The sequence below is a fragment of the Cupressus sempervirens genome, chromosome 3, assembly GCF_028749045.1.
Source record: "Cupressus sempervirens isolate cs-2001-9-10 chromosome 3, ASM2874904v1, whole genome shotgun sequence".
Taxonomy (NCBI): Eukaryota; Viridiplantae; Streptophyta; class Pinopsida; order Cupressales; family Cupressaceae; genus Cupressus; species Cupressus sempervirens.
Window position 1 is genome coordinate 909,203,722 of NC_143120.1, and position 24,439 is coordinate 909,228,160.

The 24,439-nt window shown below is 36.3% G+C and overlaps 1 protein-coding gene across 2 annotated transcripts in view; it reads left to right on the forward strand.

Moving 5' to 3' along the window:
* FOLB1 (Dihydroneopterin aldolase) overlaps nucleotides 1-16,677 on the forward strand; it is a 34,858-nt gene extending 18,181 nt beyond the window's left edge. For both annotated transcript variants that reach the window (XM_089822466.1, XM_089822465.1), the window contains exons 2-3: nucleotides 15,913-16,161; nucleotides 16,357-16,677. In XM_089822466.1, the coding sequence (XP_089678592.1) occupies nucleotides 15,965-16,161; nucleotides 16,357-16,561 (402 nt within the window). In that variant the 5' untranslated portion in view covers nucleotides 15,913-15,964 and the 3' untranslated portion in view covers nucleotides 16,562-16,677. The remainder of the gene's footprint in view (nucleotides 1-15,912; nucleotides 16,162-16,356) is intronic.
* The last annotated feature ends 7,762 nt before the right edge of the window (nucleotides 16,678-24,439 follow it).

Consider the following 24,439-nt stretch of genomic DNA (forward strand, 5'->3'; position numbering starts at 1 on the left):
TAGCATGTATTTGCACCAATTCTTCCGCATGTTTGAATGCTTCCTCCTAAATTCCTTCAATCCAAACCTTCGCATCTTGAGCAGTTCGCTTAATCCTATCAATATCATCAACTGCTTCAGCTAAAACACCTGTCGGAGGGACAAATAATGGATCTTCCTCTACCTTCCTCTCTTATTGGACAAGGCAAGTCATTAATGTACAGGCACAAGACTTTGATTTCTCTTTTTTGTTTCTAGTATCCTTCTTCTAGCTTCTTCAGTCTATCTTTCAAAGCTTGAGTAGAGTCATTGAATTCATTGAATTCTTCTAAGATTTGCTCACAAGAGGCACGACACGACCAAGATCGATTTCGGTGGCATGATACTCATTTGTAGCAATATGATTTTTACCCTTGTCAATTGTAGGAGTTGCAATCTGCAAGATCTTGGACCCCGATTCTCCTCCGACAACCTTAGTGAATCTTTTTTCTTTCCCTTGCTCTTCTAATCGGTTTGCTTGATGTAAAATTTCCTGTAATTCAATTGTCGGATCAACCTCCTTTTGTTGACTCCTTTGAATCGTTGCTTCAACCATTCTGGATTGGGTATACTCTGGTCTCTGGGGATCACCAATTGCTCTTTCCTTTGGACCGCTTGAAAGTTGATCTCCTCTTCCCCTCCTGGACTATCCATTGTCACTTTAGGAGCCACAACTTCAACAATTGGAATTTGTATTGCTATTGGAGGAGCCTCTTCCTCTTCAGGACTAACTTCAACCTCCATCATTTCTTGCTCGAAGATTGCAGGGAGACTTTCCTCCGTAGCTTTATCTTGATCTCTTCCTCTGCTTTGCACGGATTTTTCATGGGCATTTATACTTACTCTATCATATACAGCCTGGCCAAATTTTCTTCTTGCTCAAATCTCCTTATGCTCATTCTCTACTTCCTGCCTTTCAAATGTTTCTATCTCTTGAACACTAGGAGCGTGACTTGGAGAAGATGGTGCATTTATAGATTTCTGCTTCTTTTGTTGAGGCTCTTGGATGACTTTCTCACTTCTCAGATGTCTTTCTTGAGCTACCTCTTTCTCTTTCCTGGTTTCTACACCTTCTGATGGAGTTTCTCTTTCTTCAATAGTGCCTTCAGATATTTGCCCGAGTCTTTCATCCCTGAGCAGTCAGTGGCCAATCAATATATACGTGAATCCATTTGCTAGTGCAACTAGTTTTTCAAGATTTCAGTGCATCCGCCACTTTGTAAAATCCAAGAATGGCTTTAAAAGAGTTTCCAAATCTGTAACCTCTTTCTTTTTTCAATCATATGGTTGAACTGTTATTTTTGGATTGAATCCTTTTCACATCACATTTGGATCCTCCTCTATTTGATCAGGAACTTGGAATACGTTGCATGCTTTGATAATGCTCAATCACAATTATTAGGAGCATCCTGGGTGTAAGTGCATTCTTGCATCACCCAAAAATATTTCTATTTCCAGTTTTTCCAACCCGACCTTTCATCCCCGAGCGGTTGGTGGCCAATCAATCTATATGTGAATCCATTTGCTGGAGCAACTAGTTTTTCAAGCTTTCGCTCAATCCACCACTTTGTAAAATCCAAGATTGGCTTTGAAGGAGTTTCCAAATTTGTAACCTCTTTCTTTTTTCAATCTCATGGTTACTGTTATTTCTGGATTGAATCCTTTTCACATCACATTTGGATCCTCCTCCATCTAATCAGAAACCTGGAATATGTTGCATGCTTTGATAATGCTCAATTACAATTATGTAGGAGCATCTTGGGTGTAAGGGCAATCTTGCATCACCCAAAAATATTTCTATTTCCAGTTTTCTAGTTTTTGTGTTTTGAATAAGGGTTATTCCTGTACAGAGTTGCTATTTGTGGGAGCTTGCTAATTTTAGTAAGTTGGTATTATGTACTTAGATTGTTCTAATCTCATATATGGAGGTTCATCTTTGACATATCAGCCCATTGGATGAGTTTTATTGTCATATCATATGTATTGGTGCAATTATTGCAGATTTTCAATATGAATTTTGGCTATCCAAACTTCAGGTCCAACGATGAAGGCCTAAATGGCTCCAAAATGACACGAAACCTAGGCTGATGGATGCTTGCGCTATTAATTATTGTAGACCACTCACCGAGGATTTCGGAATGGGGTTATAATAGCCCATCGGGTCAACGGTTTGCTAGTTATGGTCTCTAGAAGTGGACCCATTTGAAAATGTAATTTGTAAATTGTCTTGAGTTGATTATATGTAATAAAGTGTAATGGAATAATATAACATGAGGTTGGTCATCCTAAAGGGTTAGGGCTCAGTGTCTAGAACCTTCTCGGGTAGTTCAAAGTGCCTATATAATGAAGGCCTGTAGGTTGTCTAGGGTAGTTTTGGGTGATAGTCACAACTTTGTATTGCAGACTGTTGTAAGGAAGGTGCCCATGTGGGTTTGCATATTGTAATTCTGTAATTCTGCATTTGTGGCGATAATAAGCCCATATTTTGTTCTCGCAATTTGTGTTGTTCTCTGTTTTTGTTGTTTGTTGTGGTATTAAGGGGAGCACCCTTCATCAAGTGGTATCAGAGCAGGATTTTCCAAGTGTGTAAGCAAATCGCCAATTGGGAGGAAGTTTGCACCAAGACTGTGGTTTGGGTTGAGTGTGTGGATAGATTGCCGATTGTGAGGCAGTTTGCATTAGGGTTTCAACGAAAGTGCGAAAATGCCTCCATGAAGAGAGCGCAATGGAAGAGTCGTAGGTGTTACACTTGAGGGTTTTAGAGCCCTCTAGAGATAGAGGAAAGCATTGGAAGAACAAATGCGTAGAGGAATAGATCTTGCCGTAAGAGATTAAAGTGAGGATGAAAAAGAAGAAGAATTGTTGAACAAGAGGCCATTTTGAACCCAGAAGAAGCAAGGCTTTTTAGGGCCATTTCCAAGATTGGAAAAAGATATAAGTTTGAGGTTCTCACATTTTCAGGAAATCTTAACTTGGACGAATTGATCGATTGGATCAATGAATTGGAGGAATACTTTGAGTATGAAGATATTGAAGATTCAAATAGGGTCAAATTTGCAAAGGCCAAACTGAAGGGTCATGCAAAGATTTGGTGGCAGGAGATTCAGTTGGAGTGAAATAGAAGAGGGAAGGACAAAATTACAAGACGGGACTAGATGATAGCTGAATTGAAGCAACAATTCATTCTTGTGGATTATGAGCTTGATCTGTTGAAAAATATCCAAGGGTTGAAGCAAGCAGGAAGATTTGTTCAGAGTTTACCGAAGAGCTTTACTAAGTTCTCATTAGAACCAGCCATGCGGAAGCTGACAAGGAGAAAGTTGCTCATTATCTTAATGGGTTGAGGTCAAGCATTCAAGAGAAATTGAGTCTAGTCCGAATCAATAGTATTGAAGAGGCATACCAGTTTCCCTAAGAGTTGAGGAAAAAGTGAACAAGAAGTTTGATAACAAAAATAGTGGAAGAGGTCGCGATAGAAGATCTGGCAGATGGTCTTATGGAGGCCGAAATGATGATTAGAAGAACAAGGATGAGGCTAGCAGTAGTAGCCAGAACCAGAGGGGAAACAATTTTGATCATTTCCACGATCAAAACAATAGAGATCAGAGAGGAAGAGGAAGAGGACAAGGATCTGGAAGAGGATGCTTTCGTGGAAAATGTTTTCACTGTGGAGAAGGGTATAGAGAATTTGAGTGTTCCTGACGCCAAAGAAGGATTGATAGAAGAATTGAAGCCAGGCTAGAGTAGTGCATGTTGATGAAGATGCCAAATCATTGCATTTTGAAGATGTTGAAAGAGGAGAAGTCCTAGTCAACGAAAGAGTCTTGCCGAGTGGTGAGCATGAACCTGATCAAGGGAGGAGTTTGTTTCACACAAGGTGCAAATGTGAAGATAAGTGCTGTGATGTGGTCATTGATGGTGGAATTACTAACAATTTGGTGTTAGAAAAGATGGTTAGGAAGTTAAAGTTGAAGAGGTAGAAACACCCACACCCATACATCGTATTACCTAGGTGCAAGATGACCACAAGGTGATGGTCAATGAGCAATGCTTAGTGAAGTTCATGATTGGGAGCTACTAGGGTGAGGTGTTGTGTGATATCATACCTATGGACATATGTAATATTTTGCTGGGTAGGCCATGGCAGTTTGACAAGCATGTTATACATGATGGGCATGCAAATACCTATACTTTGACAAAGGATGGAGTGAAACATAAGCTGAAGCCATTGAAAGAGAAAGAAGAAAAGGTATGTAGTGCTGCTAGAATATGTTTTGTTGATGGAAAGGAGTTTCTCAAGGGTATGAGGCGTGAGCATATGTGTTTTGCTGTAATCCCAAAAGATGGCAAAGAAGAAGTCGATGAGGTACCCGCAAAAGTTGAAGATTTGTTGGGAGAGTTTCTTGATATTGTGTTAGATAATGTATTTAATGGATTACCCCTAGTGAGGAAGATCGGTCACTAGATGGACTTGATTCCAGGAGCTAATTTGCCAAATAAGGCAGTGCATAGAATGACACCAACAGAAAGAGAAGAGTTGAATAAACAAGTGTATGAGTTGTTGTAGAAGGGGTTGATTCGAGAGAGTTTGAGTCCATGTGCTATACTTGTAGTATTAGTGCCTAATAAGAATGGAGAATGGAGGATGTGTACAGATTCTCGGGCGATCAACAAGATCACAATCAAGTATGGATTTCCATTGCTAATGATGGATGATATTATGGATTGTTTGAGTGGAGCTGTGTATTTCACAAAGATAGATCTGAAGAGTGGGTACCATCAAATTCGCATCAGAGAAGGAGATTAGTGGAAGATTGCTTTCAAGACAAGGGAAGGATTGTACGAGTAGTTAGTCATGCCTTTTGAGCTAACCAATGCACTGAGAACTTTCATGAGGCTCATGAATGAGGTATTGAAGGAGTTTCTGCTTAAGTTTGTCATTTTTACGTAGAGGGTATATTGATCTTTAGTAAGACATTGGAAGAGGATTTGATGCACATTTGTAAGGTGTTTGATAAGTTGAGGGAGGAAAAGTTGCAGATAATTTTGAAGAAGTGCAGTTTTGTGAAGGAGTTGGTGTACTTGGGATTTGTAGTATCAACAGAGGGTTTGAAAATGGACCTTGAGAAAGTGAAGGCTATCCTCGAATGGCCTACTCCAAGTAGGGCAATAGAGGTAAGATCTTTTTATGGACTGGCTAGTTTTTACAAAATTTTTATCAAAGGTTTTAGTAGTATTTGTGGACCTTTGACTGAAACAATGAGAGGAGATAGAAACGAATTTAAGTGGACTATAGGAGTAGATAAGAGTTTTAATTTGTTGAAACATAAAGTTACTGAGCAACCTATTTTAGGACTTCCAGATTTTAATAAGGTGTTTCAAGTAGATTGCGATGCTAGTGATATGTAATAGGATTTGTTTTGAGCCAAGAAGGTAGTCCTATTGCTTATTTTAGTGAGAAATTGAATGATGCCGAAAGAAGGTATTCTGTTTATGATAAGGAGTTTTATGCTATAGTTCAGGCATTAAAGAAGTGGAGACACTATCTTCCTCCTAAGGAGTTTGTTTTGTATAATGATAATCAAACTTTGCAATATTTGAATAGTCAGGGAAAATTGAACCAAAGGCATTTGAAATGGGTTGAGTTTTTGCAGAGTTGCAGATGCTCTTAGTGGAAGACAGGTTTTGTTGATAAAAATGCAAATTGAGGTGGTTGGGTTGAAAGAACTCAAGAATTTGTGTCCACAGGATCCTGATTTTGGGGAGGCTTGGGAAGCTTGTATAGAGCCTGTTACACTGGACATGACAAAGGGGTTAGATTTCATAACCCAAGATGGTATGCTGCTCAAGGGTAGTCAGTTGTGCATTCCCAGAAGTTCTATGAGAGAGAATCTCATCAAGGAGAAGCATAGTGGAGGATTGGCTGGACACTTTGGTAGAGATAAAATCATTGCTTTGGTTGCTAAGAATTATTTTTGGCCACAGTTGCAACAAGATGTGAAGAAGTTTGTGTAGTGTATTTTGTTCTTCGTTTACCAAGGACACAACGAGGGCATGATTCGATATTTGTGGTGGTTGATAGATTTTCAAAAATTACACATTTCATTCCTTGCAAGAAGACCGATGATGTTGTTCATGTGACAGTTGTTTTCCAGAGAAGTGTTGAGACTACATGGTCTTCCAAAGAGTATAGTTTCTGATCGTGATACTAGGTTTGTTGGGTATTTCCGGCGTACATTGTGGAAAAATTTGAAGACATATATGAAGTTCAGTTTATCACATCATCCAGAAACAGATGGACAAACCAAAGTTGTGAATAGGAGTTTGGGGAATTGGCTGCGATGCTTGGTTGGAGATAAACTAAAAGGTTGGGATTTGGTTTTATCATAGGCAAAATTTTCATACAATAATTTTGTCAATAGGATTACTGGTAAATCACCATTCCAGATCGTATATCGGAGCGATCCTAGAAATGCTTTTGAATTGAGGTAGTTGGATAAAGGAGAAATAAGTAATGCTGAAGCAGAAGATTTTGCTGAACATTTGAAGAACATCCATGAGGAGGTGAGGAAGCACATTACAAAGATGAATACACAGTAGAAGGCTAAGGCAGATGTGAAAAGGAGGTGTAAGGAATTTCATATGTGGAGGTTCGAATTTGACATATCGGTTTGTTGGATGAGTTTTATTATCATATCATATGTATTGGTGTAGTTATTGCAGATTTTCGGTATTAATTTTGGCTATCCAAACTTTAGGTCCAACGATGAAGACCAAAATGGCTTTGAAACGAGGCAAAACCTCGACTGGTGGATGCTTGTGCAATTAGTTGTTGTAGATCGCTAATTGAGGATTCCAGAATGGAGTTATAATAGCCCATCTGGTCAATGGTTTGCTAGTTATGGTCTCTAGAAGTGGGCCCATTCGAAAATGTAAATTATAAATTGTCTTGAGTCAATCATATGTAATAAAGTATAATGGAATAATATAATATGAGGTTGGTCGGCCTAAAGGGTTAGGGCTTAGTGTCTAGAACCTTCTCGGGCGGTTGAAAGTGCCTATATAAGGAAGGTCCGTAATTTGTCTAGGGCAATTCTGGGTGATAGTCGCAACTCTGTATTGTTGATTGTTGTAAGGAAGGCGTTCATATGGGTTTGCATATTATAATTCTATAATTCTACATTTGTGGCGATAATAAGAAGCCCAAATTTTGTTCTCGCAATTTGTGTTGTTCTGTGTTTCTATCGTTTGTTGTGATATTAAGGGGAACACACTTCATCAAGTAACCTTGAATGCATCCTCTTTCTAATCTCATGCCCATCTGCAGTGTTTGTCCAAAAATCTTCAAGGTGAACTTTATCTTGGTATTTTGATCTTGCTACTGATGTGATCTTGTTGTAGGGATCAAAATTGGACCATTTTGGATAAAGTGGAAGATAAAAGAAGTGGAGCTCATTTGATGATCTCTCTGCTGCCTTCAGACATGGCTATGTCACAATTTTTTCTTCTCCAATGGAAATTGGGAATTGCAATCCCAACTTCCTCTTCCCCTTTTGAATCTTGTCATAGACTGGAGTTGCCACGTGAGTTCCAACAAGACCATCTTATCTGTTGGGTACCTTGGAAGTTTATATGGCTCCATGGAGAATCCTTGAACTTAGATGTATGAAAAGGTTGGAAATTGGATGAACCAAGCGCCATTTTCTTCCACCAACCTTATTGCGCCAATTGATAATCTCATATGCAACTTCTTTTGTAGGGTCCTTACTATGCGCATGACAAAAGCAGCAATAACCCTTACATTATCATCCCTAGAATATAGATGCAACTACGGGTAGCATTCATGAACTTTCAAGTGTTGGGTTCCTCTCCCAATCGGTCCTTTGCATCTCAACCCATCATAATTCATCTTGCGTACTAGGATATAGATGACGTAAGAGCTCATGTAGAATTTTCTTGTGTGCTGTAGATTCAACAATTGTTCATTTGGGTTATTACTTATGAGTCCAGCCCAATCTATTCTATCACCTTCTTCTATCACTTTCTCAACATAGTACCACATCCAAGATTCAAATCTATAGGAATGAGGTAGGGCAAAAATGTGATTAAGCATCATAATCATGTTGTTGTACTCCCTCTGCATGTCAAGCCATACTAGTTCCTTAAGAATCTTGGAATGATGCAATCTATTCTTCTTCAACCATCTCTTGTTGATTATCTCTTCACAGAACTGAATTCCAAAAGTGTAGATTATGAGCGCTTGCTTTTGTGTTTTCGTCACCATTCTCTAGTGTGAAGGGATCCCAAATGGTTCACATATGGATGCTAGGGAAAGCTTTGCGGTAATATTTTTGTCTAAATCGTTGATTGTTCAGCCCTTGGAACTATAGTGTTTGGCACATTCTACAATCAACTCTGGATGTTGAAAGGTTGGAGGGAAACCAGTTGCAACAACAATTCCGCTTCTCACAATTCTAGTGGCTAGGTGTGTAGGATGATGGTTGTTGTATCCAAACATTCTCCGATTGAATTCTTTCAATCAAGGCCGCCAATGCTTGTATCTCCAATTTTTGACCAATTTGACATGATTTTGGATTGAGGATAAAATCCTCTTCTTTCATTCTTGATCAATTGTCCTCACGTTTCTTCTATTCCTCTGGGTTTTGCCATTCTTCTTACATGCAAAACAAAAAAGGGTTTGTACATAAGAAGCATAGAAAAGCAGAGATAATTTCTCCAAAAGATGAAGATTTTGGAATCTTGTTAAGATTTCCATATTTTCCTCCATGGGACTCATTGAACGAGTTCCCTTTCTGATGAAATTCAAAATCCTTTGCCACGAATTTCAAGTGAATTTCTTTTCTCTCCTCAATGATCTCGAAAATTTCTTCAAAAATCTTCTTTCCAAACTCTCTAAAGTTTGCTAATTCTCTTAATTCGTTCTTGTCTTTGTGGGTGTGAGAGAAAGGATGAAATGGTTTGATTATATAAGCCGTCCCTCTGAAAAGGATGCTATTAAAGCTATATACTAATATTAGGCAATTGCTTTACTTAGCCACCAAGATTCCCATTTCTGTACCATTTGTTGCTCTTCTCCTTGTTTTAAAAAAAGTTGCCATTTTGATGCTTTTAAAGCTTCATGATGAAGCTAAGTCCTCATTTATCCAATTTTGATTTGCTTTTGGATATTATTAATTAAAAATCAATATTCAATCAATTTTCATGATTTAATGCAAAATAAATCAAATTTTCTTTCAATATTTCATTTTTTGGATTATTTTCAAAACAAAATAATCAAATTAAACATTAACAAAACTTAATATTTAATTTTCCATGTAAATCTAAAAATCACTCACACAACTTTTTTTGAAAAAAAATGTTTTTTCAATTCCAACTTTTCCATCTTTAAAGAAAATTTTCCGACTTTTGCCTTTTTTGATTTTTCGATTAATTTCCACTATTTTGCCATTTTTCCAAAATTTTTGGACTTGACTTTTCCCTAAATTTTATTTTTTCCAATTTTCTAAATTTTGGATTTTTTGGGATTTTCAAGAATCTTCCATCGTCTGGGATTTTCAAATTTTCCAAATTTTCCAACTTTTTCCAAGTCTTCAATCTTTTGCCCATTAGGTTTTTGCAGTTTTTTCTTTTTTGGAATCTTCTCTTTCTTCTCCATCCTCTGAGATTTTTCAACTTTTCCAATTTTTTTTTTGTCATCAGTTTTCTACAACATATTGGATTTTCCAAAATTTTAATTTCTTAACACCAAGGATTTTCATAATGCTGGATAAAATCTATGATAATGCCAGAAGTGCACTCTCCGATAAAGTAGGGGACATTTTCAAAGGGTGTCTTGAATTGCTTTCTTTTGGACACTTTCCTTGATGCACATAAAAAATGCACTTCGTCAAAGGTTGAGAGCGCAATTTTGAGAGGGTGAAGGATTTATCCACCATGGATCGCTCCACAATGTGAGGAGAGCACAAGTTGGAGGGGGTCGGGGATTATCTCTTATTTGACCATTCCTTGTGGTTTGTTGACTCATGCATTGCATGAAAGGCAAAGAAGGTTTTAGCGAGTGCTAAGGATTCCATCTGCCAGACAAAATCCATGAGGGGAAATATGCGCTCCAGAAAAGTAGGGGAGCAGGATTTTGTGAACATTAAGGAATTCCACCCGTAGGAGACTTTCCATGGGATGGTGAAAAATGTGCTCCATCTTTTTTGGAGAGCGCGATTTTGAATGAGTCAAGGAATTTTTGTGCATTGGAGGAAATCCAAGGCATGGTGATTTTCGCGCTTCGCAACTCACAACAAGTGCATGTTTGAGGGTGCGGAGGATTTGATTTTCTCTTACCATCCAAGATGCACGCTGAAATGCGCTCCCCACTTATTGGGAATCCTTTGCAAGCTTTCTATTTTTGTTCACTCCATCTCTGGGTGTTGCAGCAGATAAAGATCTTCTAAATTCTTCTGAGTGTTGTCGTGTTTGGACTGCATTTGGCCATTTTGGAGGTCTTTCTTCTTAATGCAAAATTCTTTTATTGGGCTTGATTTACTTTCTGCTATTTCTTAGGAATCCACGATGAACTACAACATCCTATCATTCTCACATTTCGCTCCAAGCGGAAGTAGGGTTTGAACAGGGGATCCCATGAAAAGTTCTAATGGTCACAACATCTTGCGACTCCATCGGTGAAATGTTACAAACATTTCAAGGATAAACCTAATCCGAACTCAAATCCCTGGTTATTCGATCTTACATTACCACAAAGAGAGAAAACAAAACTCAAAAGTGGAGGAGAAACATATATTGTATTAAGACAGATTTACTCTGTAATAGCCTAAGTGTGTGCAAATGCCTAATTTCGGCTCGACAAGGCCACTCAAAAACCTTAGGACTAGTCATGACAACTTATGTGCTCCGCTTGACTTAAAAGGTATCTTGGACATTGCCTCGCTACTAGTCAGGCATCCATAGCCCTGATGAAGTTGTCGCTGTAAAACCAACAAAGATTGCACCACTTCCAACGAATTATTCTTTCAAACACTCATGGAGATTTTTGCGTTTATCATTTCATCTTTTCTTTTCTCGTTATCTCCATTTTCAATTGATATTGCATTTCTTTTTTCTTTCTTGGTTCGTAAGCAATGAAGCTCACCATGGGTTTTTAGGAGTTATAGTGGCGCTGAAGCAAGATTTTGAAGTTTTCACAAGCCATGACCTCTTCCAAAGGAAACAAATGGACTTAGAGCAATAGTTAAGCATGTGAAATATATGGCAATCTCAGAGTTTAGGTGTCAAGACACAATGTATGATTAACCTTCCAAGTCGAGTATGCATTCTAACCCAATGAAAACATGAGGAGGACAACCAAGATTCTGATGCTCTCCATAATAGTTATCTAGGAAATGAGATAAACAAAACATAGTGAAATCTTTGAATGAGGTAACCAAATCACACAATGCCTTTCAAAGAGGGACTTTCTCAACTATGAGCTACCTGGCGAAAGCCAAAACTAAAACCCAAAAGAAAAGAAAAAGAAAACCAAACTACTCGAGGAAGACAACTCAGGGAAAACCAAAAGCTAAAACAATAGAGAAAAACAACCTAAACTATGAAAAGCCAAAATTGGGTTGGTTTCTAAGGGGAATCCTAAGGGTAGAAATAATGCTCAAGGAATTGCCGGTGATAGGCAATTGGACTTCCTTCCCTATTAGAGTCTTCAGCTTGAATGCATTATCTTCTAGTATTTCAGAAATCTAATAAAGACCTTTCTAGAGATTGTCAAACTTGTCATGTCCACCTTTCTCTTCATGTGTCTTGTCCTAGCGAAGTACCAAATCTGAAATTCGAAATTCTTTAACCTTTGCCATTTTGTGGAACCATCTCTTGACCACTCCTTGATGTTTGGCAAACTTTTCTAATGCTTTATCCCTCTTTTCTTCCAAGTACAGTAATTGAGCCAAATGTGTCTGCACTTTGTCTTCACCTTCCATATATTCTTGTATGAATCGCAATGTTGGGATCCTCAATTGGATAGGAAAAACTGGATCCTGTCCATAGACCAAATGATATGGAGGTGTCCCTAAAGAACTCTTTATTATGATTTTGTCTGCCCATAGTGCGAATCTCAGCTATGTGTGCCAATCTCTAGAATTGTTGTCTAGTAACTTCTTTATTGCACTCAACAAATTCTTATTTGTTGATTCTGCCAATCCATTCCCTTGGGATAGCGATAGGATGAAAACTTTAATGTTATCCTATAGTCAAATGCCCAGTTTGAAAACTTTAAGGATCTAAATGCAGGTCCATTATCACATACAAATGCATGGTGATATCCAAACCCGGTAATGATATTTTCTTCAAGGAATTTGATGACAACCTCTGTTGTGCTATTTTTCAGTGATTGAGCCTTGGTCCATCTAGTGCAATGATCTGTAGCAGTCAGGATGTACTGGTGGTATCTTGAAGATGGCGGGTTGATGAAACCAGTGAAATCCAATCCCCATTTAGCAAATGGTTTTACTTCAATAATAGGTTGTAGTGGCATGATAGGATTTCTTTCACGTGTTGCAGCTATCTAATATGTGTGACAAGTCTTCACATGTTCATAAGTATCTTTAAACAATGTTGGCCAATAGTAACCCGCCCTTGAGATTTGATGAGCCATAGCCAGACTACTTCCATGACTTGTTCCATATTTACTATGAAAATGTTCAATGATGTGTCCAACCTCTTCCTTTCCAATACATCTTAGATAAACCCCATCATGGTTCTTCCTATAAAACATGATCAAGAATGAAGTTCATGAAGTCCATACAGGAAGTTTTCTTGTCTCTTACATGCTGTTAGTCTTGAAGGGAGCAAGAACCAATTTGGAAGATGGCACAAACAGTGACTGCTGGAAGTAATGATTATTTGTGATCCAAGTGCAGACATGTGCACAGCTGCAGTCTCACCCATTCGCTCAGTTTATGTGCTTAACATGTACTCATTATTCACATCACAATTTTATGCAACACAACTCCATGTGTACTCGACACCTAATTCTTGTACATCTTTGCATAGCATTACTTGCCGGCACAATTTGGTCGTACACACATTCATACACTTGAATCCATCCATTTGGCATCATACATTAATGACACTTAGGACCATATAACAATTGGTGCCATATGAGCTCAACACTCAGCATGTTTCTATATATATGAAAACACACCATGCATATGACCTATGGTAGCATATTGTTGAAGGCCTGGCCACTGGCCCCTTGGATAAATAGCTGTCTATATGTTATAGATAAATATCGTAATAGCAAGTTTCTGCATACATAGTATTGTACAGATCTTTCATGAAATCCAATTACATTGCAAAATCTTGGACTTTTTCTAAAAAATTGCATCTGCACACTAGTCTAGGACTCTAGAGCATGTTATGCATAGGTTAGATTACGAATTCTGTAGGTTTTTATAATTTTATTTTAATTTGTAGATATGTCCTATGTTCTGTTTGCTGTTCAGATCATTGGTATTAGAGCACGAAAAATCATTAACATTTTTCTACATGTTGAAATGCATTCACAGCAGCAGTAGAAGGATTACAGTCCTTGTCTGATGGCTGAGCAATCTCATAGACACCAATAACAGACAGATGTGTAGCTATGGTTCTTGTAGAAGTATAACAATTGCTCAATGCAGCCGTAGAAATGCAAAATGAGGAATGTTTTGGATAGTTTTTTTGCTTAATGACTTAACTTGGATTTGTTCCAGTGTAACCCAAACAACTGGTACATTACGTCATCACAGTCCATCACAATCCTTTTACAGTGCAAGTCAACTTTGACATTTCAATGTATGAGGGCAAAATTGATGCCATAGTGCTGGACATTGCATATGACAGCTTGAATTGTATTTCTTGTCAACAAATTGAGTCATGGTGAGAACATTACATTCACACCATTAAAGATGTAAATCATTGTACACCATTGGTGGCATGCAACTAGTGGACAACACTGCAAGGATTATGATTCCATCAAAATTTGGAATGACGTTGTCAACACTGAAATAATCCCTTGCCAGCGCTAACAGTAATTTGATTTCATGTTTGGTTTAATTGATTGCGAATATTGATTTTGATTATAAGCAATGAGTCATATAATAATAAGAGCTGGATTTTCCAATAAAGATGTACTACTGATATATGCAAGAAATATGTGTCTAAATAGGAATTGGGAATATCTGACCTTTATTGGTGTCTTATATTTTGAAGAGATAACTATAATTCTGAATGAATACCATCATGAACAATCTGAGATGGTGCGACCAAAAAGCTAAATTGGTTGCTGTTCATGTGTGTGATTTCCTATACAAAATTTAGCAGCTGTGATTATTTATTGGAGGCTGCATTTATGAACTGGAATCCTAGCTTCAAACCCTTAACATGTTAAATCAGAATTAGCTGCCGCAGAATTTACTGGAGTTGCCTCTTCCTCTTAAATTTGGTGACTGAATATGGAGATCCTGTGTCTGTGATCATAATTAATGCTGTTTGTCCAAGAGAAACTTGGGGTTCTGTCCAAGTTACGGCTACCAAGGGCCACGTCCTGTAAAAAAGCTCAGAAGTTCAATAGCAGAGAAAACAAAACCATAAGACAAGAGAATGAATCCTTTTCCTCTCCATCGATGACTTTATAAATAAATATTTAGCCATGAAAAGCATTCAAACCCCTTCTTTTTCCTGGCCTTCAGATTTAGGCATAAATTAATACTCATTTTTATATTAATTAAATCTCCAGCATGGCATTTACTAGGTGTAAGAATGTTATTACTTAAAGTTAAACTTCAGCTTTTTGGGTTAATATTTAATTATTCTTTCATTCCCTTGCTAATTAATTAATTATCTAGCCTTCAGGGATTGGAGAAGGCAAAATATTTCTTCTCTGTTAACCATCGCTAGGAAGGGGACTTTACAAACCCTTTGTAGGATAGTAATACTCCTGCAAACATTATGAGGATGAATGCAAGAAGTTCCAATAATCATTGTCAATTTTGAGACTAGACTAAGTCTTACACTACTAAGTTCGTTGATTAATTTTCATGCCTTTTGGAGGAAATGCATGAGAATTAGTAGACCTCTTTTTTGTAGGTACACATCAAACACTGTACCCATATGTGCCCAAAAAATCTTCCCAAATTTAATTTTAAAAACTTCATGCGATATAAAAAAAAATTGGTATAAAGAAAACCTACACCAAATGAAATGTTGTCCTATTTCAGCAAACCATTTTTTTGAGTTATCTACCAGTGCAACTCTACTATTTTTGCTTATTATAAAGTGTTAAATTAACATATAATTATTGATGTACCATTTATGTGTCTATATTGCTTTTGAAGTAAAGAAAATCTCCTAACTTAGAAAATCAAGCTAAATATACGTGAATGTGAATTTTATTAATGTTGTATCCAGCCGTATCAATACTAGGGTCTTAAAAAATAGCCGTATCCGTATCCAATACCACATCTGTATGCGTATCTGTATCTGTTTCCATGCAACTTTCTTTTTTATGCTAAGATGGACTTCTTTGTGGCAAATACTTTGGATCAAGCATTTTGCGATTTGTCCAAAATCGAGGCAAAGGTGAAGATGGTGTAACAATGACTATCTCTGTGCAAAAGGGGACTTATTGAAGAAATTGCTGTTTGTATGGGCATGGATGAATATGTCAACACAAATGCCACAATAGAACTTTCAATTGTCTTCAGCAAATCCAATGTCTCCCAAGATGTTTGTACTAGATAGGGAGAAATCAAAGCAACTGAAAAGCTCACAGTATAACTATCAGCATTCCCACTCTCATGACTCTAATTATTTCATCTATTTGAGTCACTGCAGATACATGAATTATGAAACTATCCCGTCAGCAGGCTAGTAAAGAAAAGTGAGGATGGAAAATGATGGAGCTTACATAGGAGATAAACTTGTATTGCAAGGTTTAAGGTTTCATGGTTTTCATGGAGTGCTTGAAGAGGAGAGAAAGCTTGGCCAGAAATTTTTGGTGGACGTTGATGCCTGGTTAGATCTCAAGAAGGCTGGAAAATCAGATAAACTGGAAGATACCGTTAGCTATGCTGAAATCTATAGGTATATTATAAAGTTTCCTATCATTTATAGCTTTAACGCATTATAAATTAATCTTTATTTGTTTCTTGACTTAAAGAGATTTTCTTTCCTGCTTTGTCACTACTTTTTCACCCTATTGCTCTTGTTCAAATTGTTGTAATCCATTTAAAGATCCATACTGATGGGTTTGTTTGAACTGCTTGTGATCTATAACAGCCTTATCAAGGATATTATTGAAGGTCCTCCTCATGTCCTCCTTGAATCAGTTGCTGAATCCATTGCATCTTCTATCTTTGATAAATTTCATCTTATTCATTCTATTCGTGTCAAGGTAGGCAAACCACATGTTGCAGTTTTAGGCATCGTCGATTATTTAGGAGTAGAAATTTACAGGACATCTAAAGCCTTTGGACAAAGCTAAGTTTTAAAAAATTGGTTGCTTACTGTTTGTCATTGAAAAACTTTATACAGATATATTTTGCTGATATTTTTTAATGGCAATAGTATTTGTAGCAATATCCAATGGAATTTTTACGAGATGAGTTTTTTTAGCTCTTTCAAGTGAATATCATGATATATCCCTCATGTGTGCTGGATATGCGCTAGAGCTATAAAAGGCAATCTGTTATATGTTAGTACTAGAATCTCTCATGAGCCATTATGTGATGTAGCTCTTGTAATGTACTAATACATGACCTGAATTGTTGTAAGTTCGTAAAAGAACTAAAATGAGTGATTTATGTCAGGTGAAGATTTGTCCTTGACTAGGTCCCTTTTGGCCAAGAACTTTTTGTCATATTTTGTATGTTTGCACCATTTGTGATGTGTACGATCACAAGTGGGTATTATTTGGCAATGATTATTCCTTGAAGATTTAGAACTGTGCCCATGCAAAGATCATCTTACAGCTGCAATTAAGTCAGGTCAAAGTTCATGAAATATGAAACCAGGTCTCCATCACTATATATATTTTTGAAACCCATTTATCAGATATACAATTATCAATGTTAACTAGTTAACAATTGGGTACAAGGAGTGCAAGCTAAGCTGATTTTGCATGAACGTGCCTCCAACGTTGGCTAGCAACATGCATTCTTTATCTTGAGGGTGAAGTCTGGTGAAGAAGTAAAGCATTCAATAATCTCTATAGTGGTATTTACTCTAATTACCATGATGAGGGCGAATACAATATCTAATTTTGCAGTCAGCTTTTTCTGTCATTATTTCTCATCAGATTTTGGACACCCATATATTTGCAGATTGAATAAAAAAGAAAAACCTTGTCAACTGCATAGTAATTCACTCACTTGAAATAATTGTACCTGGACTAGAGCTTAAGCTAATAATCATATATCATCCATCCAACCAAGAAAACACATATCATCCAATCTAATAATCATTCTTAAATCTATTCACACTTGCGACCTCATGGAATACGTCCATACTTTCTGGAGTCAGGAATTGATTGAATGTCTTTTTTCTATTTACATCACCCATAAATACCAATTATACAACTATTCATTATTTTGTCAATTATGTAAACAGAATATCAGAAGGATGTTAATGTAGATTAACAATTGAAAACCCCCGATGGGCGTCGATTGTTGCAGCTGTGGAAAAACCCTACATTGAAAATCCTTCTACAAGCAACTGTTGGCATATGAATGAATTAAAATACAATAGAATAACAATTTCTCTTGAAGAGAACTTGCTTCATACCATTGATTTGAAAAATACGTAACCCTTGCAATATTCACCTTTCCCTTGATAAATCTTCTCTCCCTCTTATACTCGAGCTAGAATTATTTTGTAACTAGTTTGGTTCTCTTCCTCTTGTTGCTTACTCTCTTGCAATATTTGCTTGTTCTCTACCTCTAAATTGACCTTGTTTCCTCTTTATTTATTTTTCTACTTTGAAAGCATGTTTATAAGCTTCTATTCTCCTTATCGCAAATAAGGCAAGATCATCTTTTGTTGAATATTATAAGCCATTCACATACCTTGCCATCTTCTCATTATGTTTAACATGATTAGCCTACAAGTATAACCTATACAATCCTTTAGTATACTTGATGACACTTTGATTGCTTTTGCTTTAGATTTGGAAACTTCTTAAATAAATTCAAGAATAAGCAACAAAATATTAGCTTTCAATGTGAGTAACATTTTATCCAAGAATTTTATCTTCTACCCACCTTTCCTTTGTCTTTACTTTGCAATTGATCTCACAACAAAGATGCATGTCCTTTCAACCTCACACAACCATAATTTATTTGAACTTCATGTCTATCGTAGGTTCCAAATAAAAAATACTTATCCATATCTACAATCCACTCAATGAATTTTCTAGATTCAAATTACTACTATAGTTTTGTAGATCCATTCTTCATTTGCTATGCAACTTTGGTAGTACCCATAGGAACTTTTTTTTTGTCATCTATTATTGTCCTTTCTATAATCTCTAGTGCTACAACTTCATCATCGCAAAGATCTTCTATATGCAGTTCTTTTCATTGTGTTGCTCCCATGGCTTCTAATTGGGTGGGTATTCCTCTCAAGATCTCCACTATCATTATATAATCTGCTAGTGACACTCTTTCTCTACCACGTCCTTTATGCATCATCTTCAATTTTTTGTGGATGTAGGTTTGTACTCTTCTTTTTGTTGATGTTTGATAGCTTTAGTTAGATAAATCTATTATATGAGTTATTTATAATTGAGATATAAGGTTACTGTCATGTGAGAATTTTTTTATTTAAAAAATTAAAAAATAAATGATTAAATTTGTTATTATATTAATTATTTGATTAATGAATAGACATGTCCTATGAATGGACATGTCTATTGATGACCTATTCTCTATATATAAATCTAAGAGGATGTTGCATTTGGAACATACATACCAATTCGACAACGCTTACTACATTTGTAGCAGATCCCAAAAACGAACATGTTATCACAACCAAGCTGCAAATGAAGATGATAAAGAAAGAATCTAACTCAACAAAGATACCTAATTTTAGGTAGGTGAAGGTTGGGAGGGTGTCGCGGGTTCAAGCTTTGGTGATCTTCATTGGTCTTACGACTACTTGAAATTGAGAATCCAAAGATAAATTTCACTTATTATAATTAATGTGCAATCAGTTGCAATAATACACGAAATGCCTTCCAATGATGGTGAATCCGCATTGGAAGGTGCAATTACAAAAGATGATCATAGTCTAGAGTATCAACGGTGCCTCTTGTCAATGAATTATATGTTGGCACTGAAACAAAGCAGAAGAAAAAGATACCACACCCCGCATTGTTGAACAATGATTTTGGTTGCAGGATAATCTTAGTGAGGGCTTCAACATCATCTGCAAACAAATGGAGCTTTTAAAGGATGCATTTTGCTTGGTGTTGATCGGTTATGAACATTCAAATTTGCCAATACTCTGGTACCATGCAAATGATCTACTATAGTTAGACTATCCTATGTGGTTATCACCTTCGCCTCCTAGGCATAGCAAACAAGGCATTTTTACCCCCATCGCATGGTCAAATAAATATTTTGATGTCACTATAAATTTTGAAAGGTAGGGACCACTATGATAATCATAGCCAAATCTAGTGCCAACTGGGATAAAGGGAAATACCATCAAAACAATGACTGACATATGTTAGTCCCTTGATTACCAGCTACTTCTAAAAGTTTTAATTAAAATGACTTTTGGTGGGTCTTTGAATATTATGAAAGGCAAATATTTTACTATCCAAGGGGATGGAAAATAAAAAAAGGTGAACCCTTATTGACTCGTAGAGGATACAATAAATTGTAGACGTGGTGGTACATTCGAGTTGGCCTTCAAATTGGTAAGGTAAGTAATTATTGTTTCTATTATTGTTGTTGGATTTCTACGATAATACTATATTTATACAAATATGGTGAAATAACATGGTTTGTATTAATGAATAGTTTGATATGGGATATAACTTAATTATAATTATAAATTTTGAATATGATTAATCATATATAAGAATGTCATTTGGACATCAAAGATTAGAATAATTATATTGCTTCAAGGCAAGGATTAGTATTACACCATTATGTTGAATATTTGATTATTCCTAATATTATTATTATCTTTGAGAATTATAGTAGTCTCTCTTATTGTTGTATTTCGTTATGTACTATAAGAGCTATGTGCCTTGATCTTTTTCTTTGAGAATGTTATTGTAGGAAGAGGGAGATTGAGATTTAGAGGGAGCCTATCATTTCATTAGAGGCAACCTTGAAAGAAAAGGAATAGGCAACAGATGCGATTCAATCAACCTTCAGTGATCTCAATCTTATTGATTTAGAGGGAGTAAACCATGTTGAGATGGATTTTCTAGTGATCAATAAATTGTAGCAGTTAAGAGGACTATGATTCATGAATATACCTTGTGACTATGTGATTTTAATGGGCCTAGCCCTTGTGTACATCATGAGGAAGTGAGGACTTCCAAATGATGTCACTTGTATTTGCAGAAGTTATTGTAAGGTGATCTTCTTACAATAACTTGTATTACGAGATCAAATAAATTGAGTATATGGTGAATGTCTTTCATCTCAACATTCTGGAAGGTTATTACTCAAAGAGTATTTGGCGAATATCATTGATATTTTGGGAGGCCAATATTCTTGATATTAGATGTGATATCAAACTTTATTTTGAGTACTTGGTGAATATCATTGGTATTTTGGGAGACCAATACTCTTGATATTAGATATGATATCAAACCTTTTGAGTACTTGGTGAATATCATGTGTTGATATTCTAGAATACCAATACTCATGATATCGAATGCGATATCAAATGACAGAAATCTTATGAGATATTCTTAAAATTGTTATTTGTGATATTACTTTGAAGTAATAGTTATCCTTATGTGGTTATCCTTCTAAGTTAAGAGGGTGTGTTGATGTTTGATAGCTTCAGTTGGATAAACCTATTATATATGTGTTCTTTATATTTGAGATACAAGGTTATTGTTATATGGGGAAAATCAAATATAATGTGTGTGTGTGTGTGTGTGTGTTATTATATTAATTATCTGATTGTATATCCTATTCTCTATATATAAATCTAAGAGAATGTTGCATTTGGAATGCACATACCAATTCGACATTGCTTACTACATTTGTGGAAAATCCCAAAACCAACACTTTCCACTCACCAGAAAAGGTTTTCAAATCCCACAACATAATTCCCACTTTGGTACCAATTAATGTCGATCAACACTTGAGAACCATTGACACGTGTCAATTGTTGGAGCCTTGAAACAACTCTCCATAATTGTAAAATTGTTTACAAGAAACTTTTAGCATATGTATAAATCAAAGTAAAACAAAATAAAAATTTAGCTAACAACTCTTCATGTTTTTGATTTGAAACAAACAAACAACCTCTACAATCTACAAGAACCTAAATGAATAATGAAATCAAATTGACTTTTTATCCAATGCACAGCCATCAAGAACTTTACACTTGCATGCCACTCCTCACCACTAGGAAATAAGCACACTAATAATCAAATTCTGATATCCAAGTACAAGCACATTGTCTTTTGGAACCTCTTCATCTTGATGCCAAAGATATCCTTTTTACATTATTCCTTTCATGTTCTTCAAGCTCACAACTTTCATCTCTCCCTCCTTCCTTTTCCCAGGGCATTAATCTCTCTTCAATATCTTCATAGTTTCCTTTCTTTTTACCTTCTCATTATGGGCATTGGAAATCACTAGGAAACCATTCTGAAGTAATTTTGACACACTAGAGATGTAATGATTTGAATTAAGAATTTGGATTACAATACCTAGTGTAGAACCTCCGGTATTGTGATTTAATTGAAAATAGTTAAAATGCAACAATAGATTTCTGCAAGCCAAAAAGTGATCCATTTCATTTAGAAATCAAGTTTATACAAAGTATGATGGATATGAAGGGTCACCAACATCCCTTCGAAAAGAAATGAACAATCCACATAATGTTTATTACAAAATAAAATACCAAAACTACAAAAACTAATAATAAACTATTTTAAAAATTTATGTCTATTTATAGAAGTCATAACTTTCTACACATAGATCGAAAATGCATATCGCTTACATTGTTGGAAAGATAATCAAATTATCTATTGCCAAATGCTCTTGGAAGCTTTCAAGGCCCATAAATGCTTTGAAGGCCTCTAGAAATGTGAAATACTAAAACATAGAAAATATAAAAAAAAAAGATTTCGGTAATTTTCAATTTTTGTTTGTGCCAACATCCCCTGCATCTTCCTAGACTATGTTTTGATTATATAACCCCCCTCTTAACAATCAAATTTGTAATCCCTTATTCTCTTGCAATCTCCAAAGATAAAGAAAAGACAAAATAAGGCGTTGGAGATTTAAATTGTAGCACAATTAACCAATAAGTAGCCAACTAACATACCTTATTATTATTTTTAATCCCCTCAAATTAATATTCAAACTCAAGTTGGAGAGCTGAGAGAGCAACGAGAACATCTGAATGTTGAGACAAACAAAGTCCTCCCCTTCTTTTGTCACTTCTTTTGTCTCCTAACTTGCGTTTTATATTGAACCCATTGTTGGGTGTCTTGCCTCTGCGGTTGAGGGGTGGTACTCCCTTGCAGTCAAGATTTGTTGTGGAGGTTCCATCGCTGGAGTCTTCTCCACCCCTTCATCTTCCACAACCTCTAGATTTCTCCCTACTACTAGGGTATCTATTGGTAGTGGTGCGATGACTGTGCCTAGCAAATGTGATTTGGTCAATGAAAACCATTCTGGTGAGGTTTCATACAAAGGGTTTCATGAGGGGTTGAATTGCCAACAAGTTGATATAGGGTTTATTCTAGTATCAAGTGCCATTTCTATGGAGTTGAAAATGGAGATGGAGGAAATAAATCTTAATGTTAGCAGGTTTTGACATTGAGTACATTAATTGTAAGGCTATAAAAGGATAGGCTATTGTTGATCAGTTAGCAGATTTTCCTCTACAAGATAACACACCAATACAGATTGAATTTCCTGATTCATCTATCATGTACACGAACAAGCACACTTATAAAATATTATTTGATGGTTCCTATACATGAAATAGTTTAGGTACTAGAGTCTTATTCATTATGCCTCAAGGATATGACATCCCTAAATCTTACAAGTTCCCTTGCACAAACAACATAACTGAATATGAGGCTTTGGTAAATGGAATCAAACTAGCTACTGAATGGAGGATTATTGAGTTGCACATCTTTGGAGATTCTCAGCTCGTCATCAATCAAGAAAGTAATGAATATCAAACCAAGGATGAAAAATTAATACCTTATAAAAAGATGGCTGATGATCTTAAGAATTACTTCACCTTTGTAACGTTTGAGTAGATTCCTAGAGTTGAGAACAAGGTTGCGTATGCTATGGCTACTTTGGCTTTATCCTATAGTTAAAAGAACATGAACCTAGACATGAATTCCTAGTGGAAGAGCTATGTTTTTTGTTAAGAAAATAGGTTCTGAAGGGGCCTTGAAACCCAAAAAAAAAGTAGGTGCACAATTGAACAACCTGCAAACAACCAAAATATATACAATATGCTCTTCAAGGAAAAACGGGTATGGGACACAACATAACATAGACAGAGAAGAGGGTGCCAAACATCGCAAAACCCCCACCAAGACAAACTAGTGATCAAAGAAAAGTTAAGTCTGTAATAATTTGATCACCCTACAAAGTGAAACAAACACTAGAATTAAGGTTTTCCCTTAACCCCCAACTTGTGGGAATTGGGGGAAGCATGAGAGGGAAACTTTTTTGAACATTTTCCATCTCGTAGTCCATCCCTCTTTAATCCTTGGAGCCACAAAGTGCCAGGCTTGTGAATTAGCCAAACAGTTAGATCCAACAAACAATACCATTAATGATGGGGCCAATATTAGTAAGACCCTTAGCAACAAGTCCACCCTCTATAGAGCCAAATTTGGTAGGGCCAGCATGAGAATTTTTTCCATTAGACTCCAAAACAGACTCATCAACACCATGCTAGGCAGAGCCAACATCAACAATAAAAAATTGTTCAAGATCAAGATCAAGATCAACTAAAACACCAACAAGGGCTGCGTCAACAGTAGACAATTGACCAAAACCAACATAACTCACAACAACCTAGCGCTGAGAATCACCAATATCATTTGAGGGGACTTCCCCATCCAATGCAGGCTTCTTAACCACCATATAATGCTGCAACATAGAACCCTTCCACCAAAAGGAGGATTTCT